General features: G+C 42.6%; 1 protein-coding gene and 1 long non-coding RNA gene across 2 annotated transcripts; both read right to left on the bottom strand.

The window, feature by feature from the left end:
- Positions 1 to 7834: 7834 nt before the first annotated feature.
- On the bottom strand, positions 7835 to 10437 carry cUnh1orf210 (chromosome Un C1orf210 homolog; the record flags this gene model as incomplete). Its single annotated transcript, XM_083766692.1, has 3 exons — positions 7835 to 9525; positions 10141 to 10292; positions 10433 to 10437. 3 exons carry the CDS (start codon positions 10435 to 10437, stop codon positions 9311 to 9313), a joined length of 372 nt encoding a protein of 123 aa, XP_083622818.1. The 3' UTR covers positions 7835 to 9310.
- A 93-nt stretch (positions 10438 to 10530) lies between these two features.
- Positions 10531 to 17043, bottom strand: LOC310860403. The gene is made up of 3 exons (XR_014569377.1): positions 16910 to 17043; positions 16193 to 16250; positions 10531 to 11075 (listed from the first exon to the last, which is right to left on the bottom strand). It is a non-coding gene; the product is annotated as an uncharacterized lncRNA (long non-coding RNA).

Below are 17043 nucleotides of genomic sequence, written 5' to 3'. Positions count from 1 at the left end.
ATTGCATTTTTAAGGGGAAAGGGGGACTACACTGACACATTTTCCGTGTTCTGAATGAATCACAGACTATTATTATTTAGTTACAGAACATTAGCCTACACTTTTTTTTCCCTATAATTTTTATCCCACGATTTTTACCCAGTGTCAATTATCTAATGTAATCCTGGGCGCTACACGTTGCGTGTTGCGTTGCGTTGAACATTTTGATTAATTAATTAATTTGATTCAATAATTAATGAATAAGATTAATAAATTAAGATTTATTTGTATTATTGCTCTTGTATTGCTATTGGAGACACTGGGGGGACACTGGGCAGGCACTGGGGAGGCACTGGGGAGGCACTGGGGAGACACTGGGGAGGCACTCGGGAGGCACTCAGGGAGGCACTGGGGAGGCACTCGGGGGGGACACTGGGGTGGCACTCAGGGGGACACTGGGGAGGCACTGAGTGGACACTGGGGAGGCACTGGGAAGGCACTGAGGGGACACTGGGGAGGCACTGGGAAGGCACTGAGGGGACACTGGGGAGACACTGGGGAGGCACTGGGGAGACACTGGGGAGCATGGGGAGGCACTCAGGGGGACACTGGGTAGGCACTGGGGAGGCACTCGGCTGGTCACTGGGGAGGCACTCAGGGGGACACTGGGGAGGCACTGGGAAGGCACTGGGGAGACACTGGGGAGCATGGGGAGGCACTCAGGGAGACACTGGGGAGCATGGGGAGGCACTCAGGGGGACACTGGGGAGACACTGGGGAGACACTGGGGAGGCACTGGGGAGACACTGGGGAGGCACTCAGGGGGACACTGGGGAGGCACTGGGGGGACACTGGGGAGGCACTCAGGGGGACACTGGGGAGGCACTGGGGAAGCACTGAGGGCACACTGCAGGAGGCACTGGGAAGGCACTGGGGAGGCACTGGGGAGAAACTGCAGCCACTGGGGAGACATTGGGGAGCCACTGGGCAGACACTGCAGGGAAGACACTGGGGTGGCACTGGGGAGGTACTGGACATTTCATATCACACACACACCATGATTTTTTTTTTTTTTTGAGGGGGCTTGGGTACCCCCTGGCTATGCGTCGCGTACCCCTAGGGGTCCGCGGACCCCACTTTGGGAACCGCTGCTGTACAGAACCCAAATATGGGTTCCCGGCCTGAGGGGGTAAGACACCAAAAGGGGTTCCCGCCCAGAATGGGTTAAGTGGCACTCTCTTATCTCCCTTTTACTCAAGCACATGGCCGTTTATCCGTTTCGGCTTCTCCTACCAAACCACTCCGTAAGCACACATCTCCACAGACTCCATGCACAACAAAATCTGCATGACACAGGAATTCAACTGCACTACATTGCATCCATGCAACTGCCATATTTACTGTACAAATATTGGTTTTGTGTGCCATACTGTTGCAACATAGAGCGCCAAATTCCTCCATCCCCTGGTTCACGGAAGTAATTTCTCTATGGGATCATCTTGAAATCGTCTCATATAAGCATTGTGGTCCAAAAATAAACAAGCTGTCCCGGCGATATTGTCAGGGAGGTGCCTCTATCGTTCACGACAGTTAGTCACTCATATCATGTCTGTTTCTACCGAAAATCTAATTCGGCAACAGTAACATTAGCGTTTTTTCTCAGTCAGTTGATTCTTCATATCCATATGAGTGAAACGGCCGGGATGACATGTTTATTTTTCAAACACAGTTCTTATACAGTACAGTATGAGGCGATCCAAAATCCCCCTATGGGGATTACAATGCAAATAAAAAGTACATGAACCTGTGGACTTGAGCCTTCTACCGGTATTGACGTCGGACTATTGTGTGATATGAGTCTGACTTATTAGCCAGGCTAAGACTTCGGTGCTCTATTTCACCGTGATGCAAATTTCCACGTTCACCGACCCCTCCCCTTTTCACCACACACACAACAGTATACAGTATAGCATACAGTACAGTACAGCAGGGGTTCTCAACCTTTTTGGCTGGGGACCCCCGTAAATGTTTTGGCCATGTCTCGTGACCCCTGCCCTGCCCCCCCCCCACCCACGGGTTGAGAACCCCTGCAGTACAGTACGGTATGGAACCGTATAGTACAGCATGGTACAGTACGGTGCAGTACAGTAAGGTACAATACGGTACGGTACACTATGGCACAGTATGTTACAGTACAGTATGCTGCTACAGTACAGTATGGAACCGTATAGTTCTGGGAAAATATCTGAATATTTTTCTCTCGTTTGATATCAATGAAAATGCAATCCGTCGGTTGGATTCCCTATGACATCTCCAGACGTCGTACGGATGGAATGTGAAGTCTTTTCTTTGACTCTTTTGCCTGGGGTTACTAATTCCAAGAAATACAGGTGTAGTCCTGCTCTGACATAAGGTGGTTCATTGCAGGGTCTATTTGAAGTCTACTAAAGTAACTAAAACAGGATGGAAAAGGAGCGTTCCGCTATTCAGTGGTTCAATAATGTAATGTTCAGATCAGGTTCTTGTTAAACTGTCCTGACCATGTCAAATAAATGGTGCAGAGCTGGCCTATCTCCCCTCCAGCAGGAGCGAGGTGAATTTGCAGACTGACTTAGTCGGTCGGGACCGACCAATATATGGGACCGACTGACAAGACACATGGGGCTGACCGACATACAGGATTTACCGACCGACATACGGGATTTTCAAACTGACTATAGGTTGGTCGGTAAATTTACCTCGCCCTCTCTCCTCCAACTGCCATAACCGCTGCCGAACCCAGGGGTCCTGATGACCTGGAACCTGCTGCCAGGTGATAATAGTGGTTTGTAGATAGTAGAGTTTGTAGTCGGAAAATAACTGTTGCCTTGCAAGATTATTAGTATTGTCCCATTGGGCTTTATGCTGAAAATAAATTATAAGGCTAATACAAATAAAGGGGGTTTCGCAACATACAGTAAACTGTAAATTAGACCTGTGCTGTGAATAGTCTATAGACTATTCACAGCACAGGTCTAATTATCCTAGCTAATTATCCAGCTACAGTATGATGTGCTTTATTATGCTTACCGGTATATTACATTTGTGTGTGGTTTAAAAATGGTAAAAAATACTTATTTATTTGTGGAGATGTTAAACTATAGTGTATATCATAAGCCTGATGTTCAACTATATGTATAAGCAATTTACAATTTACAATTTAGGCATTTAATCCAGAGCGATTTACATTAAGCAAGAACAAAAAGCATGGGAATACATCACATAAAAAGCATTTATCATGAAACATGCGTAAGCTAAGAACATAACAGTGGAATATCTATATAATGAAACTATACATATAAACCTTACATATACTATACTATGCTATACATATGTACTATGACGTGCTATGACTACATACAATGCAATTATAGTGCTGTCTACAAAACATGCTATAAGTCTGTATCAAATGCTATCCAAGTCTACAGAAATGCTATCTAAGCCTTACTTTGTTTTCAACAGAGCTTATTGTCTTGATTTATCCAAAACCAACTACAAATATTCCATTAGAAATCTACATGGAGGTAATTTCCAGGCTGGCCTGCAAAAACACATTGTCCCTATAGCACTCTACAGTAGGGTCCCTGCCCTAGCATTTGCGATGTGGTGTTCTGCTGCCATCTACTGGGTCCAGAGAATGAGGACTGAATTGCAAATGGAATGATCATTGTCCAGTGTTAGTCAGTTACATAATAGTATTACTTACTTGAGTAATGACATTTAAGTAAGTGACATTTGTAAAATGTTACTGTAAAGTTGGCCGAATGGTCAAGGCTCGAAGAATCAACAGTCCAAGAATGTAGATATTTTTTGTATTTTATTTACCTCAAAACACAGAGCAAACGACCCATGCATGATTTGACTGTGAAGGCAAAAATAATACTTCAAAAATAAATCTGGTCAACAATACACTTTCAAATAACATAAAGTAAGAAATGAACACTTGACAACTAAACTAAGGAAAAACAACAAACCAAGAACTTAAGAAACTGTAAATGCCTTGGCTATGCCGTCCTTGAAGGCCCTGTCAGCTCTCCCTTGGAGTTGTCTACTTTGTCTCAAGCAAAACTGATCATTTTTCCACTCGGAGTATCCTCCTCTCCACATTTCCAGCCTCCCTTATATACCAGGTGAGACCCACCAACAATGATTAGTAATTGGACAATCTACTCAAACAAGGTAAACCATGACCCATGAGTTAGACCAACTATACAATTACACATTTCCTTAATAGACTGAATGTTTTCCAAGGCATCAAATGAATCACAAAACAATTATAATAGAATTAGGTAACACAGATAAGAGTATATATGCTACAAATAGCCCCATCTCCAAGGAGCTTGAGTTCCTGTGCGTTTGTAATGTTCAGTTTTACATTGTGGAGTCTTCTAGTGTCTATAGGGTTATAAATGGAGTAAACAGTACATATTACTGTTTCATATTAACTTGAAGCATCTATAGTTCATGCAGGGCACAGGAGTCATCCATGCCTCAGCTGTAGGCATAATCAGGTGTTTGTTATGCAATAGTATTAGAGCGTCTGATCTCTAATGGCAGTTGGCATGAAAGAGAGTCTGTACCGCTCCGTGTGCATCCTCGGGGGGAAGGTGAGCCTTCGGCTGAAGGTGCTCACACTATCCTGCAGCACGACATAAAAGGGGTGGGAGAGGTTAGCCAGCATGGAGTTAAGTTTGTCTCTTATCCTCCTCTCTGCGACTGACAGGAAGCAGCCCCTCCAATCTGAGGCCAACAACCGAGCTGGCCTTCTTAATGATCTTATTGAGCTTGTAAGAATGTGTGACCTGATGGTTATGATTGAGAGCGGTGCCCATGGGGCACTGGCCTACTTGGAACGTTGCAAGTTGAAAATGAATGCCCCACCCAGTTATCATGTATGTGTCCCTTTTATGCCCATATATGGAGATCTTTGTCAGGCATGCCCAAATATGGAGTCTATGCAGATGTCAGAAGTCGGTGGGACCCACCCATATACGGAGTTCTTTGTCAGGCCTGCCCAAATATGGAGTCTATGCAGTGACTCTGTACACCAAACCTACAGACAAGAATAGTATTTTACATGCCACCAGTGCTCACTCCCAATTTATACAGCGCTTTTCTGGGTACCCAAAGTCGCTTTACAGAACAGAAGTACAGACATTTTTATTAGAAAACTAGTTAAAAGGTTAAAAGGTTAAAAACTAGAAATCTAAATAAAAAAAGGACAAACAAGAAGGGTGTGTGTGGGGGGGGGGGGGGGGGGTTATGTAGGGAAAGCCAGTTTGAAAAGGTGGGTTTTGACTTTTGAGTGTGCTTTTGAACATTTCGAAGGTGGGGGCAGTACAGTACAGTACAGTACAGTACAGTACCACTCACTTCAGACGGCTCTGATTTTATATATATATATAAATATTACTACTGTTTTGAGCCTTCAAGCTTATGTTTACATTGTATAGCTGAAAAAGCTAATTGCACAGCTGTATTGTTGTATACATATTTTTATTTGTTTACCGTTACTGTTTTAAACGGTTTCCAAAGCACGCCCGTGAATTTGGCGCCCGCGGGCAAAGGCTGGGTTTCCCAAACCCAGCCAAAGCCCACTGGCTACAATCCTGTTTAGGGCCCCTTGGAGGCCAGAATCGGCACTGCTTATTTAGGCTCCATTTAGTAGTATAGGGGAGTAAAAATGAGAAAAGACGGGGCAGCAATAGAAAGAACAACACTTCTATGAGGAGGGTTAGGGGAGAGAACCGTTTAGTCTACTAGACACGTGTCTTTACAAGCGCTGTCACCTTGTTTATGAGGGTACAAAGAAATGTCACACGCTGCTTGTCTGTGCTGCTCTGATCACTCAATTACTTATAGCCGCTGAGCCAGTCACCCAAAACTGGACAGGACATCATGCCGTACTTTTTATTTGTGTTTTTGAGGGGCGCTAGCCCCTCCTATATACATAGTTTTGCAATGAAACACTCCTTGGCCTAAAAACGCCCATAGCCATCATCACAAATGTGATGAGGTCAGCACATTTTGGGCACATTTGGGCAAGTGGCTATGGCCGAATTTAGGCCAAGGAGTGTTTTTCGTGCAAAACTAATGCTTGGAATGCATTCAGAATCATGAAAATGCCCTAGTTTGACATGTCACATGCTACTTAAAGCATGATGATTTTCACAATGTTTCCGGCAGAGCAGGCAGAAAAAACACAAATAAAAAGTACGGCATGACATCACAGGTTAAACTCTATTCCTTGAGGTTTTGGACCTGTGGCCCTCCGACTATTAAGTTAAAAAACACAAACGAAAACTAAAAGAAATGTTGCATTGGCCTTATTCCTTGTTCTTCTTTACAACTTTTAAACAAAAAAAACAACCTTGGATTTCAGCTCATTGATATGCAACCTGTATGTTCATTGGTGGCAAAACAAATAATCGTTGAGAAGGTGACAAAGGTTCAAACTTAAGTTTGATAACAAACTTTAAAAAAATATTGTAGATAGATATGCTATTTTATATTAAACCTAATTGAAGACATTCACTACCTCTGGTTAGCTACTGTACATCAGGATACCTGGTTTTGTAGTGTAGATTTTGTGATCTTGATGTCTTCTTTTATCTAGCGCTTGTAGATCTGCTGTACGTGTTTTATACTAATAATTTCAGTTGTTTATAATAGAGTACCTATGACTGTATATATATAAGCCAGGGATATAATAATAATAATAATAATAAAACTTTATTTATATCGCACTTTTTTAAACAAAGTTACAAAGTGCTTTTAACAGTCAGACATCAATAACAACAGAATACATCACAGGTGCAAAAGAAAAAACAGTAGAAAATGCAAAATAACAAACAGATCAAAATCAGGGAGATGCAAAGGCTATTCTATAAAAATGGGTCTTTAGGAGGGTTTTAAAATGTGTTAGAGACTGGGTTAGCCTCAGTTCCTCTGGTAGGCTATTCCAGAACCTTGGGGCCTTAACCACAAAAGCCTGATTCCCTTTAGTGACCATTTTAGCCTTATGGTCACCTTCAGTAGACCCTGACCCGATGACCTTAAGGTACGTGGCGGCACATACAATTCTACCATGTTGCATAAGTAGCTAGGCGCTAGACCATATTAGATCCGTATACGACCGTACCCACCAATAACCATGCCATTTCAATAGAAATCTATTCTTACGGTTTTAAAGTGTCACCATGTTTCTTTGATAATGATTTCTGTCTTCCATTCATTTTACAGGATGCATATTGAGGAGATTTTAAGGCACAACCTAAAGACATGCAAATTAACTACATTTCAGTCAGACAACTCACGAATAGATTTAACCAATATTTATTATAAAATGAGAATAGAAGTGTGCATATGATATTTGACTAGAGGCGTTCGGCTCTGCTGCATTTTCTTCCTGCTCGTCATGATTAAGCACCATCATAAAACATTAAGAGCAGGGAGATAGATATACAATAAAAACATCATGGGGAACATAAATAACAGAGCCCACCGTTGTTGCTGGGGTGGTGGTGGTGGTGGTATATCTGACTGAACTAACTCCGCAAGCTACGTATCATTTACTTTTTGTTTTGTACAAGCAGGTGTTTGGAAGGAAAAGTTGGACAGATGCTAATCCATCTCTTCGTCTATCCTGGGGTAAAATTTGGAGAATGGATGAACTCTTGTAAATAAGTTTGGTTGACGTTACTCAATATTATGAACCACATACTGTATAACTATAGCATCAGTAAACTCTGAACAATAACTAGAGTAGTAGTAAAGTCCCAGATGGATGACAGATTCCGAGACAGAGTGGATTAAAATACTTTTTTATTGAAAACTACGGAACAACATTATATAAAGGCATTGCGCACATTAACCGGACAGGTGGGGCAGCAGGGTAAGCACCATAGATTTTGCATTTGTACATATTCAGAGTAGCTACGGAGGCAGGGGATTTCGGGCTCCTCACCATGGGGCATGAGACCTTAGACTATCGTAGATTGAAAATGTCAGAATTGATAAATAATTAAATACATCTACGAGAGTCTAAATCTTAGGCTACTGTAGCCTAAGTTATTTATTTTTCCGACCCGAATTTTACAAGTGTAGTAATAGGCTGTTACATGTGCCTGCATGCTGCACACACCATTCATTCACATAACGATGTCATTATGTTCTCCTACACGAACGGTCTCGGTCTTCGCAGCAGGTACTGCTTGGAGTCGCCGACTCGACACCGGGCACTGCACTTATATCGTGATGTCAGAAGTGATGTCAGTGGTATCCCCTTTTATGCCCATATATGGAGTTCTTTGTCAGGCATGCCCAAATATGGAGTCTATATGCAGATGTCAGAAGTCAGTGGGACGAACCATATGTATGCCCAAATATGGAGTCTGGTCCAGCAGAGGCCTTGTGATGTCAGGCCAGACCTTTTGTGGCGGTTCTGGACAACGTGGGTTCGACCGACTCAACACAGGCACTGCACTTCCTGTGGGGGTGTGGAACGCGTGTGTCAAATGGATTACAGACGTACAGATGTACACACAGAGGTGCACTTGGTGCATTTATGTTAGATTTAGTTTACAGAACATCAGCCTACACTTTTGATCAAAAATGGCATGGCGGAAAAATATTTTATGAAGTGAAATGATGCAAAGTGAAGTGAAATGGGAGACAAAACATTTTTCATGCTGAGCACCCCCAAATAAATAAGTAAATAATTTGTGTGTGGATGTGGATAAGGACCCCAGCCCGAACTCAGGTACATGTCTGACAATTTAACCCTTAGAAGGGGGAATTACAGTAGGTACAGTGCCAGAGATCAGTGACATCTTAATTCAATTGTCTGTGCCAATTCTCTCATTATCCTAACAACAAACAAGCACCAATAAGGGGAACTTAATTTTGAGAACATAAGCCATAATTATGCCATAATGCTCTAAACTGCCACCTCGATTCGAACCTGCATGGGCCTCCCACATGGGAAATCAAACATCAGATGTTTGATTCTAAAGGGAACCCAACCTCACCCCACTGGGAAACACAATGCCAGATGAGATGCCAATGCATTCACCTGGATTCTAACCTGGCCTGGGTCTCTTGCATGGGAAACCAAACATTTACTGCTCATCCAAAGGGAAATTGCAAAACTGTTGAGACAATTGATGCTCCATTTCAGTTTGCAAATAATTTTCTAATATTGGGAATGGGTAGTGAATGATTCATAGGGCTCGATCTAGACAAACAAAACAACTATGCTGATACAGAGCCTAAACTTAACGTGACTCTGCCACTAAGCGATGGTGAATTCAATTTCATCCATCTCTTCCTCTTCGTCAGCCGCAGTCTCATCCAGGTGTTCCAATGCCCTCTGTGCCCGCTCCCTCTCGCTGGCCTGAATGTAGTTATCTTCGATGAAGCCATCATCATCTTCTTCCTCATTCATATGATCGCCAGAGTGGGGGTTCATTCCATGCCCCTCATGCATGGGAAATTCCACGTCCAAGCCTAGAATTAGCAGTAAAACATATACTGTATTCAACCAGTGCAATGTTCCAATGTTATTCGGAAAAGGGGGAGAGATTTGAGGGGATTTCTATCTCTCTTATTAAATTAACAACTGGATACAGAAAGGAACTCCTGTAAATCTTTTACTGTGACATAATTTTCCAAAGGTAGAAAGCAGAAAGGCAAGGCTAATGACTGTTATGATATTGATATTGATATTGATAGCTGCCCACTGACAGTGAATAATGAACTGGCTTTGTGAAATCACGTTTGTAAATTCGCAACCAAATTAACTTTTAATTAAGGCAGTGTTATCACTCCACAACCAGAAAATCCACCTCCCAGAAAGCTATCCATTTTAAAGACACAGTTGGCTTTTCCATCTTTGTTTTTTTTTCTGGCTGTGGGAGGTAGTTAAATGTTCATAATGTAATGCAGACAGAGCCACCTTCCTTATTAAAGGTGAAATTAAGTGGCACTCTCTTATCTCCCTTTTACCTTGATGTGTTGAATTTTAGTTGGTTTTGTCTTTACCAAGCACATTCCATAATGTGATAACAAGCACTCAATAAATATGAAATATTAAAAAATAAATGCGTTAGAAAAGGGCCAAACCTGAGCGGTCACACTGGCTAACAGTGTCTTCTTCCCGCAGCCGCGTGTGTCTGTAGAGCGCTAGGTAGCGCCGCACCACCTGACATTTAGCCAAGAGTGCAATGAGAATGGAGATGGAGATGGCTGTAGCCAGAACCGCCACCAGGAACTTACTTTTCAATAATCAAGCAGTTTTGAATGAATGATGATGTTCATTAACTTTGAGCCTAATTTATACTTTGTCATGTGACTGTGTTAGCGACATGATTGTACGAAATGACACTATCCTCACTTCCTATGATCGTATTTTAACCACATAGTTTGCTGCCTTAGGTAGACCAAATATATATATATGTTTTTATTGTGGATTTCAGCAGCAAAGTAATTCTATTCTTAATTTCTTACCATTTTGGGTAGTTCCTGGGAAAGCTGTTGTAAGTGAAGTATTTGATGTTAGAGCCATCTGGATTTGTTCTTGTTTGGAGAGATTGAGAGAATTGTCTCTCTTAGAGGGTGACTTTTTGTGTTGCTTGCTTCTTTATTAAGGAAGTCTTGTCTTTAACTCTTTTGCCTGCATGTAAGACACAAAGTCAATACAGGTGTAGTCCTGCAGCCTGTAGAGATACATGCTCTGACATAAGATGGTTCATTACTAAAACAGGATGGAAAAGGACCCTTCCGCTCAATGGTTCAATAATGTAATATTCAGATCAGGTTCCTGTTAAACTGTCCTGACCATGCCAAATGTGGATGGGGTTAAATACAAATGCTGCAGAGCTGGCCTCTCCCCAGGTGGGGGAGGTAGTTGCCTGAGAGATTGATGGTGACCACACAGGGTCACCAGAACTCCACTAGGTGGCGAGGTTGAGTGATGTCTTCCCAGGCCAGTTCAGTGACAGGTCAAGGGTGGTGGTGGTGGCATTATTGTTGTTTTGAGAACTAAATGGTGCCCCGGCCTAGAGAGAGAGAGAGAGAGAGAGAGAGAGAGAGAGAGAGAGAGAGAGAGAGAGAGAGAGAAATAAAGCAGCTACGTTTTGTGACAAAGTACTGCTATCTGCATCTTTCCATAATAATAATTAAATGCCAGAAGAGTGTGTCAGTAAATGCATATTTCATAAATGAGAATGGGGGTACATCAAGGCAAGCTGTGGGGACATAACTGTACAAATCTGGACAGACAGTGAAACAGCAGATGCTGTGGAGAAGTACCATCAACAACAGGAAAAGTGTGCCACAAACAGGATGTTCCTATACAGTATGTAAGCCTCATTGACAACCAACAAAGGCAAAATGAGAGACAGTGTGTGTGCGCGACTGTGCGTGGGCGGGTGCACGCGTGCAAATGTGTATGCATGTTTGTTAGTTCCAATTAGTTCATGGTCATCATTGTAGTTGTACCAATACTGCTTCAACTGCTTGACAGTTGTGGATCATATGGTTTGCAATTGTAACATCTATCTTTTAACTTTGTCTCCAGGTAACTGTCAAACTGAATACAACACCATCATAAAATCATAATTGATATAGTGTTGAACCTCAATAAACGATGGGTACAATGAGTTTACATACATTGGCATAGAACCAATACGTGTGGAAGTTTATTGGTGAGATACAGTATGAGAACATTTTCTTACAGGAAAATGTGTGTATTGCTAATGGTGGTTGAAAGCATTGTTACAGGCAAAGCTCAAAAATGTTCCATGTAATGTTCCAAGTAATTAGCCTAATGGGACATAAAATGTTCAACTGCCTTAAGATCTGGTGACTGACGGTAATAATCTATCTATCTATTCAACCCTAGTTTCTAGACTAGTTTTCTACTTCATAATCAGAGGTGGGGAAACCCCAAGTTCTGTGTCATTCACACTGATTATATTATCCCATGTGTCATGATTCTTAATGAAAGTGGGTAAAATAGTCCAGCAGTCTTGTTGAGGTTCATCTTGTAAAATTATTAAAATACTAGAAGCTCGACCTTCGGATGATCCGAGTGAGACACACTTTATCTGAAATTAAAAACATATATGGGGTGCTCGCTGGCCTAGTGGACCAGGCGCATGCCACATATAGGCTCTGGGCAGGGCGTTGTGTGTTCGAGTCCTGTCTCTCACTCCCTCTTTCCTGTCCGTCTTGCAAACGTGATGTGTGAAAACATAGCAATGGAAAGGGGCATGATCCACTCCGCACCACTTTCCAAATGTAAGATAGGATTGATTGATTGATTGATTGAAGTATTTATTGCAGAATGGGTAAATTTCAAACAAAAGTACAACTCAATAGAAAAACTGTTACTGTGAACGACACCATGATAAAGCATTATCAGGGTCCACCATTTTCAATTCATCAGAACATTTAGAGACGTACAAATATACACTTCTATATATATAAAAGGAGGGAAAAAGGGAAAAAACATATACAGTTAGAGGTAAAGGGGGTGGGGGGGGACTCAGACTTTACGAGGGCCAGTTTGGAATTGCAGCCATCTGTGGTGCCCTTTGAGAGCGGTTTTGAAGGAGTCTTAATGGCTGTTGCTAGGGCGTTCCACATTTTGGTGGCATAGGAGCTAAAATAATTTAGTCCCTTGTTTGTGCCGAATCTGGGTTGCACATGTTTGTTGAACTCCCTCTGGTGTTGTGGGTGTGGACTTCGTTGACATTAAGGAAGTATTTAGACAGGTACATGGGTATCTTGGTGGTGTAGCGAATCTTGTGGATTGCAGGCTGTACTCTGTCGTTAACCCTAAGCCATTCTAGCCTGTCAAAATGGGCAGGGTGGGTTCGGGGAGTGAGGCCAAGTGGTAGCCTGACCAGTTTGTTTTGGGAAGTTTTCACTTTGTTTGTTTTTAGGGCCTTTGCATAGTCGAAGAAACCTTGTACAAGGGCTCCTGTTAGGGTCTTCAAGGTCTGGCTTCAGAACATCCCACTCCACTGACACATGCCTCCTCTATTTGAGCGACCCCTCTCTGGAGGTGAGAGAACAGATGGTGGAGGTGAAGGGAACACTGTCGTCGTCGTCGACTCGTCCCCCCCTCCCAGTGAGCTGTGGCGTTCCACAAGGAAGCATACTATAGGGCCTTTACTGTTCCTAATATGTAAATTACATGACATCAGCTTGTGACTGCAACTTGTTCCTGTTCGCAGATGACTCAGCACTGCTGGTCTCGGACAGGAACAAACTGCAGGTTGAAAAGGCCCTCAGCTCTGAACTCGGTAGAATCTGCACCTGGCTCGGCACCAGTGAGGAGATCCAGGATGGAACCTAGGTTATTTTCATGTGATAATATCACACACTCTAACCAAGAAGCCATCTGCCTAGCTGAGATTACTATTTGATCCAAAGAGAATGGATGTAGTTTTTCCCAGGTGTAAAGATAGTTTGTTATCAGCGAGCCAGATGCAGATTCTACCGAGTTCAGAGCAGGGGGGGGGGGGGGGGGATCAGTGGCTCAGGGGTAGAGTGGCTTGATGGTAACCGCAAGTTTGCCAGCTCGAACCCGGGCTCCCCCAGAGTGTCCTTGAGCAAGACACTGAACCCCTAATTGCTCCTGATGTGTTGGTTGGTGCCTTGCATGGTTTCCGCCGCCATTGGTGTATGAATGTGTGTGTGAATGGGTGAATGTAATGTACAATCTATGTAAAGCGCCTTGGATAAAAGCGCTATATAAATGCACCATTTACCAGTGTTCCGTTCACCTCCACCATCATTTGATGGATTGAAGGTGGACCCTCTTGTAAACAAGTGTAATGCTTTATTGGGTCGTCCACTCACAGTGAGTTGTGCTTGAAACGTACTGTAATTCTGCAAACTGTTAATGGCTGGGTTTCCCAAATGACATTATGCGTATAGTGAGTATGCGTGTGGTTCTTCTCAACAACACCCCCTTTCACTGTGAACATAGATATTCCGTGCATAGATGGCCTGAGGCCTGACCGATCAATAAAATAATGCTGAATTAACTATAGCTTGTGGGTTAATAAATATGGCCTATACAAGGAGGTTAATTGTACCAATACAAGCTGGTTAATTCAGCATCCTCTTATTGATCGGTCAGGCTGTTATGGTAGGCCTGAGGCCTACTATACCGTGGCACATCTATGCACGGAATATCTGTGTTCACAGTGAAAGGGGGTGTTGTTGAGAAGAACCGCACGCATACTCCCTACGCATAATGTCATTTGGGAAACCCAGCCATTAAATACTTCAATCTGTTCTCTCCCCTCCAGGTAGGATTGCATCCAGCTCACTGATGTCCTATCAAAACCAATTGCTTTTAGCTTATTAACCAGTATGAAGTGGTTCACGGTGTCGATAGCCTTTTGGAGGTCCGGCATGATCATGCCGCAATATTTGCCAGCATCCACCTTTTGTTTGATGTGGTCCCTCAAATAGAGGAGGCATGTGTCAGTGGAGAGGGATGTTCTGAATCCAGATTGGAATTCGTACATTAGTTTTTTAGTGGCAAGATACTTTTCAACCTGTTCATAGACTATTTTCTTCCATCCCTTTCGGATGGAGCTAAGGATATCTACAAGGACTGACACTCCTTCAAGTATGACTTGACACAAATGCAAATATTTCAGAGTTCTTTGTGGTGGGCAGAAAGGTAATCCTGGTGTATAATTTTGCATGCTTGCCCTTTCACAACAAGTAAGCTTACTCATAGTATTTGCATTATGGCCGAGATGATGCCACCCGACAAGTTTTTCCTGTATCTGTTCATGCATTATAACAACATGCACTATCTAGGTTTATCTGTGTGTCTCTCTCCCTCACTCTCCCCAGGCTGCCTGCCTCTTATTTGGGGCTCTGAGGTGATTTTTCAGGGAGTCAGTTCAGGCTGGCCAGCCATTAGACCTCTTCCCCTTCGTCTCCTTGTGCTATTCAGCACCCTGGTGTTGGCTGTAAACACACTGGTAAGACTGCCTTTATCTCTTCCTGTCCCGTCCTCACGGCCAAAACACAACAACAACTCATAGTGAGAGAACCCTGTGTGTGTGTGTGTGTGTGTGTGTGTGTGTGTGTGTGTGTGTGTGTGTGTGTGTGTGTGTGTGTGTGTGTGTGTGTGTGTGACTGTGTGTGTGTGACTGTGTGTGTATACAGTAGTACGAGTTAAACATTTAAGTGTGTTTGTGCGTGCGTGCGACTGCGTGCGTATAGGTATGAGTTAAACATTTAAGTATGGTATCTTTTGGGTTGTCTTGATCCCATTCTTTGACCAGACATATTAACCACAAGCAATTCTCTGGCTAGAGATTAAACAGTGCCAGATGAGCTGTTTTGTTTTTGTTACTGTGAGTGCAATTTTACATCAAAGCAATTTCCTTATACCTCATTAAAACAATACTGATCCAGTTCTCTATTAATTTTGTTTATGTACTGTACATTACTTAAAATGATGAATAGAACAATAAAAGGATAGGATACAATATGATATAATTATTTCACCAAGCAAATTCAAACTAGAAGGCAACGGTGGTATTCTGTAGGTGCACTAAAGTCTCTCTGTCTCTCTCGGTGTCTCTCTCTCTCTCTCTCTAGTTATACAAAGGCCTACAAACCTGTCCTTCATCTGACCCAGGCCTCATGGACCCACAGAGTAGTGAAGAAACCACACTCCTTCCCTTCCCAAGTTATGTGTGTTTGTCATGCTATATGAGATTCATGGTGGGATGCGCTGTACTATTGTTAGTCAAGGCTATGGGAATGCTCAGATTCTGCACTAAGTTGATAACAGGAGGGAGTGATGTTATTAATGTGAGAGACGATTTACGAGCAGCAAGCTCAAAGAGGCCATATGGGGTTAAGGTGGAACGTTTACTCTTTTTTTCTCCTTCTTCTTCTTTTGCAAGATAAGCATTATTCTAAATATTCATTAACTTTCTCTTGCCAAAACAACAACTTGAGTGTACTTGTGTAAAGTGCTTAAGTTTTTATTTGCTTTTCCGAAAGGGAACAATGGCGGTGTCAACATAGCAGCCAAAGAAGCAGAGTAAATGAAGAGCAAACAGCCAAGAACAACACGTAGTGCAGCATCATAAATGATAAAAGCTAGCTTGCTTACTTATTTACTTACTTATTCTTTTGACAAATGACTGGATGGCCTGAGAGTGAACAATGAATATCAGTTGTGGCTGTGGGGTTAATAAAAGTGAGTTGCCATTTAATGTGACGTCACACTGGCACACTGTATTTTGTGTCAAAACAGCAGGCACCACATATCAACATGTGGGATGTTTGAGTTTCATTTTCTACTGCATAAACAGCATGCAACAGTTAACTGCTGCTCTGCCCTGTTAGAAATTGTTTGGAAAATGTCAGTCTCTTCAACCATTAGAAGGCATAGGCAATGGCATGGCTAACACCCAACTGGTACTAGATACATGCATTTTACCAGTTAACATCTACATTAGCCTACTTAATTTATCATTACATCAGTCTGCAGTCTGTAGCAGCCACTGTATTGCCACCAATGCACAACCGATGGGTATGGAGGCACATGGTATTATGATTAACAGTGTATACAGTGCTCAGCTATTAATTATTTATATGTTCCACTCTTAGTTTAACTACTGCCACTGAAACCTCACATCCAGATGTACTTTATATACACGTACAGTATCTAAAGTGAAAGACGCATGTATGAGGTACACTAATATCAGGCCTACAATTAGAGAGCCAACTTTATTTGATTCATATGAAGTCAAATTAGTAAATAGCCTACACAACATACAGTAAGGCAATACAAATACTGATTGTAGGAATTTGTGCTGCCCCTTTTTCTGTGTCTTACCTGATCACCTGTTGCTGTAGATTCCTCAATCTCAGCAAGTTCCTACATTAGTTTTGCCTTTGTCTATAAAATGGCACTAACATGTTGTGCAAAGGTTGAATGAGGTGTGCTCTTGCTCTGCACTCGCTTCCCAG

Source organism: Protomyctophum parallelum, assembly GCF_964188405.1.
Source record: "Protomyctophum parallelum genome assembly, chromosome: 6".
NCBI classification, from domain to species: domain Eukaryota; kingdom Metazoa; phylum Chordata; class Actinopteri; order Myctophiformes; family Myctophidae; genus Protomyctophum; species Protomyctophum parallelum.
This window is presented reverse-complemented; position numbering and strand designations above follow the sequence as displayed.